At 43.7% G+C, this 14,104-nt stretch overlaps 1 protein-coding gene across 2 annotated transcripts in view; it reads left to right on the top strand.

Moving 5' to 3' along the window:
* The window catches only part of TTC7A (tetratricopeptide repeat domain 7A), a 164,127-nt gene that overhangs the window by 9,310 nt on the left and 140,713 nt on the right, over positions 1–14,104 (top strand). For both annotated transcript variants that reach the window (XM_082756289.1, XM_082756290.1), the window contains 2 exons: positions 9,033–9,163; positions 10,850–10,971. In XM_082756289.1, the coding sequence (XP_082612415.1) occupies positions 9,033–9,163; positions 10,850–10,971 (253 nt within the window). The remainder of the gene's footprint in view (positions 1–9,032; positions 9,164–10,849; positions 10,972–14,104) is intronic.

Here is a 14,104-nt window from a genome sequence, read left to right as displayed (position 1 = left end):
TGTAAGGGGCAAGGAGAATCCTGAGAGCTGGAATTCCCTCACTACCTCTCCCCCATTAGTGCAGTATTGATGTAAAACCATTGATGGCAACCTTGCAAATGACAGTGTTGGCTGATGCATTTGAATTCCTGGTAGTGCTCGGGGTCAAGGCTCTCCTGAAGATACCACCGCTGGTCCTTGCTCATAGTCTTTAGGAAAGCTTGTTGAAGAGCCAAAATTATACTGGGTGCAAAGTTAAGAAGAGAGAAGCACAGATTGGGGTTAAAGTTGGGGAAAAACTAACTCAATTTTCTTTTGCTTTTTTAGTACAGGCATATGATGCTTAGGTAGTAATGGGCCTTGTGAGGATGACAGGTGGCAGCACGCAGCTCTGTTAACCTGTATGTTGCTTTTGAGATGAAATAGGGGCATGCAGTAGTCTGCTCCTATTCCTTAACTGCTTGCTCTTCTATTGGCAGCTGCTACTAATGTTACTTTGGTCAGTATTTGCAGCTGCTGCAACAAAGTAGGATTGCTGTGGAGGAAAAATAATTTGTTTGCTTTGTCATCCTTTCAAAAGGGGGAAAAAAGGGGGTGGGGGGCAGGCAGGACACATTCCTCTATGGTGGAGTCATCCGATGACTAAAAATGGGTGGTACTCATCTCTGGGCATTAGGATCTGTGGGGAGATGGGCTATTCGACACAGAGCTTAAATAATGTAGTGAGTTTTTGTGCCTGGCCACTGGGAAAATTGCCTCCCAGCCACAAGAACCTATGGTACACTCTGGCATTGAAAACCGCCTCCCTGCAAGTAAGACGCTTTGTTGACAGAACTTGTTTTCACTTTTGCTTGACAAAAACTGCAGCTTTTAAATGCTAATTCACATCAGAGGGAGAGAGACTTTGTTCTATACCTTGTATATCTTCAAAGCGCTGCTGTTTGCAATCACACCAGCCAGCCAGGAAGCATGCTGTTTGCTTGTGCTGCCACCGGAGTAGCTGTCTGATGGGCAAAAGCTCCTGTTTGTAGATGCTGCTGTCTAAATAAAAGGGCCGAGTACTGCTACATCCTATTTGGGTGTTGAGGGGGGAGTTGAGCTGCTCTTAGCCTGTCAGAGCAGTGGTGTTAAAGCTGCTGTGTGCTGGGAAGTTGTGTGCCCCTGCTTCCTAGCTCTGCTGTGAGCGGTGTGCCTGGCCCAGCCCTGGCCCTGGCCTTCTCGCTGTGTGTAGGCTGCCTGTGGTGGCCAGGGAAGCTGGTTTCACAGCCGTGCCCTATCAGCTCTTCTCTGCTGTCAGACAGGCTAGCTGAGGTCTTCTGTGCTTTGGCAGTAGTTTTGTACAATCTGCTGTGCACAAATGCAGCATGGTTTTGGGCTTCTGAGGAAGGAGATACCTATAGGCAACCAGATGTGGATAACTCCACTTTGGAAAGAAGAAAAAGATAAACACCCTCCTGGGTTTCATTAATGTGACTTGCTGTCTGTGGTTTCTAAGGTTTTATCACGTTATTCTTCCACTCCCTTCTTCCCACACAAGCATGTGATGAGCTTGTGCTGGCTGCACGTGCGTGCACAAAACCCCACCTCCCTGCTGCGCTGTGACTTAGCTCTCTAAAGCCAGGGGGGCAGCAGCATCAGGAGGTGCAGGAATAGCTGCAGTGTGCTTTCCCGAGGAGTGCAAGTGTGCTCCGAGGTGGCTGAGCCACAGGTAGCTGTCAGCTGGCTCTGATGCCATTCTCCTGCTGTGCTGTGTAGCAGGCAGTGTGTGCCTGCTGTGTGCACACTGGGTGTTACTGACACTTGCTTTGGGAGTCACTGAGCGGTCACAGCAGCTGAGGCTGATGCTTTACGTCCCACCATAAAGTGCTGTGGTCACTGGCAAGCTTTTCTCTGTGGCTGTGCACCGCTCCGTGCAGTGTGCTGTGTAGCAGTGGCTCTGGGAGGGTTTCCATCTGCTTACCCTCCTATTTTCTCTGTCCTGCTCCCAAAGCACTCATGAAAGTGGGCTAGTCTAGTTCAGTGGCTGCTCCCTGTGACCAGGGAAAAAATGTAATTCTCATGGCATGCCATGGGAGTATGTGGATGGTGTTGACCAAGTCCTTTGAGGCTGTGAGAGAATGCTGCTCTCACCTCTTTGCTGTGTCTCAGAGCATCACCCCAACAGAGACACCTCCCTCACTGCCATCGGATGCATCACAGAATGGAGGTGGCCTCTGGTACCAGGACAACTCGTGTGTTACAGCAGTGGTCTGTGAGGTGGGATGTGCATGTCATGGATGACATGTCATACACAAAATGATCTGTTGGGGTATAGGAGGAAAATGCTAGACTTCTTATTTTTGACTTCTATCTCTTAAAAACAATGGCAGAGCTGACACTTCTCCTAATAAGAGCTCTTCATTAGCCACATTAGACAATCGCTGCTTTTACCTTATAATCAGATCTCATCAGTGATGTTTGAAGTCCAGCAATACTCAGTTCAATACCTCAAACATTTCACTGAACTTCATGATAAATTTGTAGAAGCCTCTTTTGAGCTTTCTTCCTCAATAGCAAAAGATGAAATCACATACCCTTGGGGAAGCATTTGTTCTTCCCACCGTGGTAAACAGCTAAAATAATACATGGAAGACAATACGGTGACAAACTAAAACGTGTTCCTTTGTCAGCACATAGTGTTGGGAGACACATAGACACTGAAGATGCGAAGAAACAAGTATTAGAACAAACAACATGATGTGGGAAACTTGCTATGCAGTTTGGTGAAAGTACAGATGTTTCCAACATGGCACAGCTTAATGTATTTGTTAGATTCTGGTTCAGTAGTGAAGTATACTAAAAACTAAATTACTTAATAAAAATGTTTGTTAAAAAGCTGTGCAAGTTTAATCACTAATGTAGTAGCTGCTTTGGTAATAAAAATAAAAAGGAATTCTAGTGTTAGGTTACAGAAGTAGCATCACATGAAATTCATTCATCACTGTTTGTAAGTAAGCTGTTGCTGAAAAGAAGTGAGGCCAAGAAATGTGCGGACTAATACAGGACTGTATCAGTGTGGCTTATTTCCTTTAAACACAAGACCTTTAAACAGTAGAATCTCTCTAATACTTAAAGAAGCGGTGGGGACTGACCCTGAACATCTTTTGTGTCACACAGAAGCTCACTGGTGGTCTCGTGGCAAAGTGCTTAGGAGTTGTTGAAGTTAAAGATGATTTATACGCTTGTTTTTGCAAAGATAAATGTTAGAAATTTGCAGATCTTTTCTATTATGATAAGCATCTGTCAGTTTTATGCTACCTTGCAGGTATTTTTAAAATGGAAACAACACGTTTTGTCTGTCCCTTCAAGCTAAAGATGATGTTTTAACAACTGAAGAAGTAATGGCATCTGGTTTTAGAACAGATGTTTGGAAACGTTTCCAAGTCGGTGTGTTTTTTTTTTTTTTTTTTGTGTGTGCAGAAAGTCACCTACAACTCTCATGTATACAGTTTGTTACCTGTTTGTAGTCTGTCCAAATACGTTTCACTGGGTTTGGAACCCATTTCTTAATAAATCTGTTTGTAAGAACAACTGGCTGACACCAAGGAAGATGTAAATATACTAGAGAATTACAAAAATAAATACAAATTGAGTAGGTGCAGCTAATGACACACTTCTCTTTGGATCTACATATCTTTGCTAGCACTGACAGCCATTAAAGCCAGGTATTAAGATAATCTTACCCTAGAACCAGACCTTCCTGTCAATGTATCTGCATTAAATCAAGATTTGTTTTCAAAAGTAACCATAATCAAGCATATTATTCTTCCTAAAAATTAATATTTCTCTAGTGAGAACAAAGTTTTGTACAGTTCATGAAACTGAGCAGTGTAACTTTTCTTTTTCATTCTTCCGGTTTGTATTTTTGTGTTTTATAATGTACTATGTACAGCAGCGTGTATATAATTTAAAAATATGTATGTTGGGGCTGTGTGCTCAATAAAATTCCTTGCTATTAGGAGTGTGTGAGCAAAAGGGCTGGAGACTGCCTTGTTGTAGGTTGAAGTCCGGGTTCAAAGATCTGCCGTGAAGAGCCACCAGATGCTGGGCAGCACCTTTTGATGTATCAGCAGAGTCAGCACCCTTGGGTTCAGGTGGCTGATGCAGCGAGGTGCGCACAGCCTATGTGGAACTGAGCAAGGGTATGGGAACTGAGGTGGCATCTCAGACATGCTTGCCACCTTCTGGCTTCACAGGTAATCCAGTCAAGAAGTTTTTTCCTCACTTTAACAGTCAGCTAGAGCTTGGCCACCTCGGAGAACATTTGTAACCCAGTTGCTGAGGAGAGGAGCATCAAGACCCATGATGTGAATTATTGAAGCTGCTGTGAACTGTGGTAGAAATAACACACACCACTGGGTCTTGCCCTAGGTCAAGCTAATCCAGACTGCAGCAGGCTGAGTGCCTCGTGATGTGCTTGCCCACCACCTTACCTCAAGACAAATTATTTGTGGTCCTGTTGTAACACCTTTGCATGTCCTCAGCTTGATGGCACGCTGGCTTCTGGCCAGGGTAGCCTTTCTGCAGGGCATATGAGCACAGGTCCTTGCCTTGCAGGCTGGGACTGGTGCTGTTGGCAGGGCTGTAACTTCCACCCTAAGCTCTTTTTTGCTTTGAGTTCCTGTAGCTGTGTTTGACACAGGGGTAACAACAGGTAGGCTTCGTGCTCTGTGCACTGTGGTCTTTCTTTAATTCCTTCATTAAACTGCCCCTGCTGCTGGGCTGCAGGGCTTTAGCAGCCACAGGCTAGCGCTTGGCAAAAGGGGTTTAAAGTAGTGTGCTGCTGCTGACCCTGAGTTCTTCTACCAGTAAACACTCTGTTTCCCAGCTGTGTTAACTCATCCAAATGCATGGAGGTCTGCGTGAAAAGGAAAATAAGAACCCGTGAGTGGATTGGTATGTCCTTCCTACTGAGCTGGAGCACTGCTGCTATTTGGGGAACTAGTTCATGAATTGGAAGAAAAGAAGCAAGCTGCTTTAGCCTTCTCTTCTCACTAGCAGTTGTGCAGTCACCATCTGTGCACTGAGGCTTTCAAAACCAGACTGGATAAAACCCTGATGAGCCTGAGCTGACCCTGCTTTGAGCAAGAAGTTGGACTACAGTCCTCCCAAGACCCCTTCCAACTTGAATTTTCCTGTGATCTCTGTCTCTGAGAATCGAAGCTCTCAAGTCCACTTGCACATGTATTTTTCCAGTTCTGGTAATAATGTTTCAGAGCACTGCAGCCACATGATATGCTTTCTTCCCTTGGCAAGGACTGGGTGAGATGAAAGTGGAAATAAGCCTTCACAGAATGTCCCCTTTCAGGTTTCCGTGAAAAGCAGCGCACTTCAACTCTAGGAAGAAATTTGTTCAGTCCGTGACACCTCTTACAAGCCTTATGGTGTGTGTTTTACTGACATAAATGCAAATTAGCTTTAGAAGGGAAAATAAGAAGCAAAGATTAGAGAGATCAAGAGCCAGAGATGAATTTTTGGGGAAACTAGAAGTGGATGGGAGCCTTTTCTTTATTCAGGAAGGAAAAAATGTGTTTCTATACATGGAAAGCTACTGCCTCTGAAGTGGGTGGGAAGAGTTTTTTCTTTTATAAAAGATGATTTGGAAGCAAGTCTCTCTTTAAATATTCAGCCTGAGGCATACCCCATTTGAAAGCTGTATCTTCCATATGTAAGCATGTGTGTGTGTTTAAATTGGGGCCCTTGATTAGTAAAAAAAAAAAAAATTAGTAAAAATCTTAGCATAGGTAAGTTCTAAGTTGTTACTGTCTTAACATAACTGTTTTTACAAAATACCTACATCTGTTTACCTTAACCAGCTACCAAGAAAGCATATAACTTTATACTTTACTTGGAAGTTAATTCTGAGTAAGAGCCACGCTTTCTTACTAAATCCCATGTGGCGGTACCATGCGCTCTGTGATTTTTCTGAAGCTTTTTGGGAACTGAGTTGAATTAAAAATGTATGTTATGCTGCAAAGGTCTTTCTGTGCTGATAGCTGAGGAGCAGAGCAGAGTTGGTGGGATTTATGCCCTCAGGGCTGGAGGGCTTGTAAGTAGTGCTGTCCACACGCAGCTGCAACTCGAGGAAACCTGCGGTTGTTGGGGCTTTGCACTGTGGGAACTGAACCGGTGGCTGCAGGTTTAGGGAGCTCTCATTCTTCTGTTCTTCATTTTATCTGCTGGATTTGCAGCCTGCTTGCTCTGATTTTTCTTCTCGTGTTTCTGTGGTAGGGACGAACAGCCTTGTTCAGGTTCCGTAGAGGATCTTGCATGCTGGTGGCATCAGGTCAGCACAGACGGTATGAGCAGAAAGCACTATGACTAATTTCGCATCATGTGGGTCAGTTTTCCCTCTTGCCCTTTATAAGTGGAAAAATGTGTGCAATGTAGCATACTGTCTCCTTTTAATGCATCATATATTGGTCTCTATTTACTGTGGCAAGGAATTTTATTACCCTGTCTCTGATCGGCCCCACCTCTGTTTTTCTGCCTGCATGGATGGCATGTTTGTTGTCAGTACTCGGTGCTGGCAGAGGCTGCTTGTTTTCCTCCCCCACATCAGAGCTTAGAGATAGTAGCTCCTTGCAGTGGGCTGTAGCATGCATGTAAATGGCTTTTATCAGCCTGTTCTCTCTGTGTGACATCTCCCACGATAACCGCCCCCATGCAGGCTGTGCTAGGATGGCTCTTGCAGCCTGATTAGATGCTGCATGAATGTCAGTGGGTTGTACTGGGCTTCTTCCAGGGTCCTCATCCCTAATTTGTGCTTCATGGGACAGTGCCTCTGAAATGCAACACTGCTTTTTTTTTTTTTTAATTTATTTTCTGTTAAGGGGAATGGCTGGGTATTCAGAGGTAGATAAAACTGAGATGGATCTGAGAAGAATAAGTTGATGTAATGTTTTCTCTGCTGAATGTTTTCTCTTTTTGTATAGAGAGTTAATTTCCTCTTTTCCCCTTCATTACATAGTGACAGGGTAAGGAAGTAGGAGCTTTGAAATACGGGGTGGGGGAACCCCATGATAAAAAGCCACAGACTTCAGAAATGGACTGGAAGACAAAATCTATGGGATGCTGCTTCTCTAACACAAGATGGATGTCTGTAGAAAAGAGACACCACAGAATGGGTGCTAGTGAAGAACAGCAAAATAATTATTGTCCCCCAAACACTGTCAGTTTGAAGTAGATTTAAAAAGTAGATTTAGATTAGATATAAGGAAGGAATTTTTTTACTGTGAGGGTGGTGAGGCACTGTAACAGGTGGTGAATGAGAGAAGCTGTGGATGCCCCATGCCTGGAGGTGCTCAAGGCCAGGCTGGATGGGGCTTTGGGCAGCCTGGGCTGGTGGGAGGTGTCTCTGCCCATGGCAGGAGGTTGGAATTAGGTGATCTTTAAGGACTCTTCTAACCCAAACTGTTCTGTGATTCTGTAAATCTACTTCCCCTGCTCTGGTCTGGTCAGGATTTTCAATGGTGCAAGGTACAGATGAGTGTTTCCACTAGACAGCTCCTTCTGGAGTGGGCTGTGCACCCCTGAATTGGGAGAGGACAGTGGGGAGCCACCTCCTGAACTTAGATCTGTGGGATATCTTCTCTTCTGCACCCGCTGAACTGACTGCTCACGTCTGGCTCAATTGCAAAGCATGAGATAAGGAAACTCATACTACAGTTACCAAGGGGACAAAACAGAAACTCTGAATGTGGGAAGTAAACAACGCTGAGGCTGCCTAGGAACCTCAGGCTCCACAGCTCGAGTGCTCCTACCACAGCGTTCACCGCGGGGTAGTCCCCATGGCCTCCTCACAGCGGTTTGCCACAAGACTCCCAAAGCGAGCTGTACTGAGGTGCCGAGGATTGTGTGAGACAAGGAGAGTGTGTGGTTCCTGGTGTACGTGTTGTAGCTCCTCATGTGGGGCAGAGGCCTTTGCTGCATGCTGCAATGGTCCAAATTGCTTCTCTGGAGAGCCTGGCAGGCAGCTCGTCTTTCATACCTCCATGGATTTGTGTCAGGAAGGCCAGGAGTTTGCGTTACAAGTTTTTCATTATTATTAGGGAGTGTTATACATAAAACTTACTGGGAAATGTGTATTGAACAGTTTACGACTTGTGTGGGCTACTAGGCATCCCTGCAGTTGCTTTGGTGTAGAAGGCCTAAGCTGCCAAACAGTGATGTGTTGTGGAGATGTGCTGTGGCATAAGAATATAAGAATCTACGTGGATCAGAGTAAAAAGTGTGCAGATAAGCAGCCTTTTAAAGTAGACCTAGATATATAAAGGATATAGTAGTAGGATGCTAGACAAGGATCAAATAATAAAGAGTTCTGCTGTAGGGGCAGTAGCTGTGGGTCTCCAATTAACGTGCTGTATATTTATGAGAGGGGTTGGTTGGTGACACAAGGAAGAGTTTGAGTAGTACAAAAAACAATTACTTTTTTCTTTGGAAAGGAGGGTGATCGTGTAGTTGAAGAGTCTCTTATGTCTTGTCAAGAGCTTGCTGTGTGTCCACGTGTAATTTGCATGTGCTTAGACTTTCCACAAGAGGCTTCAGATTTTCCAACTCCGTTTTATCTTTTTCCAAGTTTGTTCCTCAAAACTGCTGCCATTGAAGGCTTCACTTGGAATAGTGGACACTTAGAAACCCTCAAATCCAGTGCCAGGGTGTTTCTGAAATAGCACTTGTGTTGAAGCACCCAAAATCTATAGCCATTTTTGGAAATACAGGCCATAATTTCTCTGCTTGCTTGTCCCTGCCAGGGGGACTGTATGTCCTTTCTTCATAAAATCTTTGAAAGGCACTGTAGAAGCATGCAGTGGTACCATAGTTTAGAGCAGCATGACAAAAAACGCCTTGCATGTGTAGGAATTTTATTTTCCTTGGGTCTTTTCCTAAAAGTCCCTAAAACTAGGGAGAAGCCTATGTATGGAAAAGCCTTCCTGTCAGCTGGTAAACGAAAGTATAGCATGACTCTGCTGCTGTTGGGGGCTGCGGTTCAGGAAGGTGCTGCTATTTTGCAGGTCTGTCGCTGGAGCGCTCGACCAACTCAATCGCCTCACGCGCTCGCCTGTGTGAGAGGGAGGAGGAGGTCATGGCTTGTTTCGAGACTGCGTGTGTCGTTGCCCAAGTGTACTTGCAGGAGCTTGAAAAGGTAAGAAGTGTGCTCAGGGTGTTACCTGGTGACCTGGGTGGGACATCGAGGGATTTTGACAGCAGAACTGGTGGCGGAAAGGTCAAGTGATAGACGAGGAACATGAGAACAAGCCCAAAAGAATGAAGTGCCTTAGCATTTCTGTGGGCTGAGTTTTTCAGTATAAGCAGTTGCAAAACAGCTGTTTATCTGGTCTCTGCCAGTTTCTTTTGAGCATGACGTGTGGAAACCAGTTTTGCCTGCGGTAAAGCTTTGAATACTTCAGATATGCTCGAGTCTTTATCTCAAGTTTAGCTCTTACTAAGGAGGGATGACAGGCTTTGCATAGCAGGTGCCACCATGAAGGAACCCGAGATGTTTTACGTATCTGCCATGTAAGTGATACACAGCATTGGATATCGAGATCCCTCATGAGCTCAAAGTAACCTTTTGGGTCGACGATAGCAGTTTAATTGCTCGTGCTTCGCCTTTTCCAGGTGAAACTGGAGGAACCTGGATCAGTATCAATTAACTGCTTAGTCAGTGGCTGGCTAGGATGCTGGGTACTGTGAGCTCTGCACTGAGCTGTAATCCATGCCACTGATTTACTGGGCACATGCTTAGAGATCTCTGTATCTGCTACTTTGCCTACTTGCATTTAGCCGGGGCACACCGTAAGTTTTCACACCCTGTCTTCTGCCACACATTATGTTTGACACGAGCATCACTGAGGCAATGAATGTTGCCTATTGTTCTGTAACTTAACTGCCTTTTACTCTCTGACCTGATATTTCTGCTCTTCTCAGTAGCAACGGTGTGTTTGTTCCAGATCTTATTTTAAATTGCATTAAAACAAGAAAAATAAGCTTGGGACACACACAAAAATCCATGAAGAAAGCCAGATAACAATTTATTTGGTCTGTTTTTTGTAAGGAAAAAGCTACTTGTCTTTTTATTTAAAATTAAGTACTGCCCTCTCCTTGCAGAAGGACCAGTTCCTGCCAGTACTGGGCACTGTAAATGTTTTTACTGACAATTTATGTATGCCAGGAAGAGAAAGAGTTTGAATAGCAATTCATTCATCTTCTGGACTCAGAGGGATGCAGGATTCATGTACTCAAAGTCCATAGGTCCTTTTCATTCCTGTTTTGGAGAGTTTACACAGTGCAGCTTACAGCAATGAAAGCTGTTTGTTAGCCCTACTGGAAGAGACAGTTTCTAAGGAAGCCAAAGCAAGAGAGGTTTGGTAAGGCTAAAAGAGCAAAGACTAAGATTCTTCCATTGATACTCCTTAGAGTTTACTAACTCTTACAAATATTTACATTATGTTAAGCTGGATATACTCACTTAAACATTGTGTTTATATTTCTGTGCAAGATGCTGGATCTGTGTGGTTGGAGTAGTATTTCTGAAGCCCTCGATATTAATGTGTAGCTTTTCGCTTTATTGAAGGTGTAAAGTAGTAAGGGGTGGTGCTTCAAAACTTGCATTGCACACAGGATGTTTCATGGAAGTCACTGTATAGTTCATTTTAAGGTTGACTTTGGAAGGTTTTTTGAATAGCTGATGAAGGTAAGATTTCAAGTCCTCTGAGGAGGAATCTGAAGGTTGAAGCTAACATTTTGTTACTGGCAATATCTCTGGCTTATGAGGAAATGGCTCGTTCAAAGAGTTGTCTGTAATCCCACTGGTTTCTTTTTCTTGCAGACCTTAAACAGCACACATTCAAGGAGTATAAAGGGCAGCAACATGACATACTCTGAGTTTGAACTGTCCTACTTCCTGGAAGCAGCTCTACAGAGTGCCTACGTGACTCATTTAAAGAAGGGGTAGGTGGATGCAGATGTTCATAAAAATAGATAGTACTGCATGTTTTGTCTCAGAACAGATGAAAGCTTCTTTCTTCATATGTTCTGTTGTGACTTTTTTTTCTGCTGCTGGCTCGCTTCAGGTTTTCTTCGTGCTCTCCCTTTCCCACACCCTATCCTAATTCTCAGTTTTCCGGACCCACAAGTAGGGTGGAGTAGAACAGTTTTGTTGTATTGACTCAGCTTTGCTCCCTGTGGAGATGAGGGGAGTCTGACCATAGAGAGTGAGTGGAATTTAAATACTGCTGAGTTCTTTTTAAATGCTCAGCCACAAGACCTGGTTTAGAGCTCAGTCAAGTCTTAAGGGTTGTTTCTTTTATTTATTTTTTTAAGGTCTTAATGTCCTGATCAAAACCCCAGTTCTGTGTGGTTTTACTAGAGAGTGCCCACCCTCAGAAGCTGTAGATGAGGGCATGGTGACCCCTAAAACAGGCAGTATCTTCAAACTCCATTTAGTTGGTGGAAGGATTGCCATGTGGGGACAATCTGTTCACCACTTGTAAACAATACTTGTAAGGGTTCTTCCTTCCCTGCTCCTGTGTTTGTAGCATATTATCGCATTTGTTTTTAAGGAATCACATACTGAATTTCTCACTGCTCTGTGTAGTATCACTGGTCAGAGTTCTGTAAACTTCCTTAAGCAAACCACCTTTTCAAAGTATTTCATCTTGGTTGGTTGGTTTTTTTTTTTACCTTTGCTCCTAAAGATATTTTATCTCCTTTTCTTCACTCTTCCTTTAGAGTGAAATGGAGAAGGAAGGGGAAAATAAAAAATATGAGGAGAAGGAAAAGAAAGAAAACTAGGGAGGTAAATAGCAAAAAAAAAAAAAAAAAAAAAAAGATACCTCTTGCCTCTGTTTGAGGAAGGACAGTTTCTGTTCAGGTTTTTCTTACATTTTTTCCCCTAATAACTATTTAAATGCAGCTGTGATATGAGTATCCTATACTATGAGTATCCTTGGTGTTCTACATTGTTTCATGTGAAGTCAGGGTTAAAAACCTGCACGTACAGTGAAGTTGTACTTGCAAGCACGTCCATGGTAGGTGCCTTCAGGTAAGCCTTCTTTAACCCAAAGGCTTTATTCACAAGCCCAGATATCATGGAATGATCCGTGTAGTCAACTGGGTACGAGTTTATGTGTAAAGAAGTATGAGGTTATAAGTATGAGGCATAGTCTCAGCATCATCTCAGTAATCTGGGAGAGGTAGGTGGTTTTACCATGTGAAGTGGTAGTTGTCCAGCTGTAGCACGAAGAGTAGGCTTTATTCGCCCTTTACTGGTCTGGTGGTGAAACAAAAGCTCAGGACTTGCCAGTAAGCTCATTAACTATGTAATAAAATAAAATCTCATTTAGAACGTATGGCACTGATGTCCTCTAGGCACCTTTTGAATAACAAACTCACTCATGTTCCTTTTATTCAGCAGCATTTTAAATTCAGTATTCATCAGTTCAGTATATCTAGTGGGTTGTTTCAGCTGTTACTGGGAGCCCCACTTGCTCCCTCCCCACGTTATTTTAATGATAGCCTTTTAAAAAAGAAAAAAAAAAAACTACTAGAAAACAATTTGGAAATAAAATACGTGCGTGAATCAAGCACTGCTTTGATTATAAGCTGAATTGCTGCACAAGCAGCAAAATGTTCTCTGTGGCTGTCTCCTGATGGAAGAACAGCCTCAGAGCTGGCTTGACTGTGGCAGGAACAAAGCTCCATTTGCTTTGCACTTCGTCAGTGCAAATCAGAAGCAAGATCCAGTGAAATTAAAGGGCCAATGGGAAAATAAGACAAACAGGAATCCCCAGCTTGTTTCTGTACCTTCTGCTTGTGTTAGTGTGCATTTTCTGCCACGAGAGGGCATAAGCAGCATTGGGATGTATTAAGAAAGGGGGGTTGGGTGAGGGGAGAAGGTTTTTCCTGTATATAATGAATCTCTCCACCCAAGGCTCAAAGAAACGTTGTTGGTTTCAGCTTGTCCAGGTAGGAAATAGGCCTTTGATCTCCCAGGCTGATGGGGGATAGGTCCTAGGAAAGGAGGTCCTTTCCCAGTGGCCCTTGTGTAGAGAATGAATAGCAAATACTTTATTTCCTTTAGGAGGGCTGACGTCTCCTTGGGCAGGTGAGCTGAGAGATGGGAGAGGTGTTGTCCAGCTTGTGTTTGTTCCTGCTGCCAACACCCTGGAGTATGATCAGGGATGCCCTTCCCTCTTGTAGTGTGTGGTGGTGGAAAGAAGGCACCTCCTTCGCTCATGCGCACCCCTACAAAGCAAAGGTGCGTGCTGTAAGGACCAGCAAGTCCTGCAGCTGTGCCAGCCCCTGATGCTGTTAAGAGATATTTACTTAAACAACACTGCATTGCTGAAAGCACACTTCTGCAGTTTGCCCTTCTGCATCCTGAGGAAGCTTTCTTCTGTTTGTCCGGTGTTGGTGCTGTGGATACAGAAGATAGGCAGGCAGACGTTGTACTGGAGGATGCAGCCTGTTGCCTTTCATGTTAGCGTTTGCTTCTGATTTTCTGAGTGACTTCTCTGTGAAGGTTAGGCTCATCCTTGACTGCCTTATTTCGTATTGAATGGGTATTATTATTTTATAGTGCTGTAGGGGCTTGGTCTAAATGCTCTTATTTGCTTAGAGCAAATAGGCTTCACCTGTGCGGGATGATGGTTATTTCTGTGCTGCTCTTTTAATGACATTTGAAGTTTGTGTGGAGTAGCAAAGGCAAAATAAATAAAAATGTCAGGGCTTTCCAGAAGATGCTGTTGGTTTTGGCAGCTCTAGACACTTCTGAAGAAAAAGATTTTCTGAAAAAATAAGCATTAAACACTCAGTAAAAATCTGATTTCCTTATGAGCCTTCAAGTCAGGGACCTGAATTACTTTGGAAAACCCTGATGAAATTGCCTACGAGGGCAAGCTTACACAGTTCTTTTCTTCCTTCCTCCTGTCATATTTTTTTAGCGCTCTCAGTTCCCTTTTTGAAATTTTATAGGCTTCTGTTGAAAGGCACTTTGAAAGAGGAACTTCATGTATGTGTTATTTTTACAGTGGAATCTAATCTAGAAAGGTAGGACAGTCTCTGCCAGAATACTAATCTTTTC

Source organism: Aythya marila (assembly GCF_965140915.1).
Source record: "Aythya marila genome assembly, chromosome: 3".
In the NCBI taxonomy this organism is placed as follows: domain Eukaryota; kingdom Metazoa; phylum Chordata; class Aves; order Anseriformes; family Anatidae; genus Aythya; species Aythya marila.
This window is presented reverse-complemented; position numbering and strand designations above follow the sequence as displayed.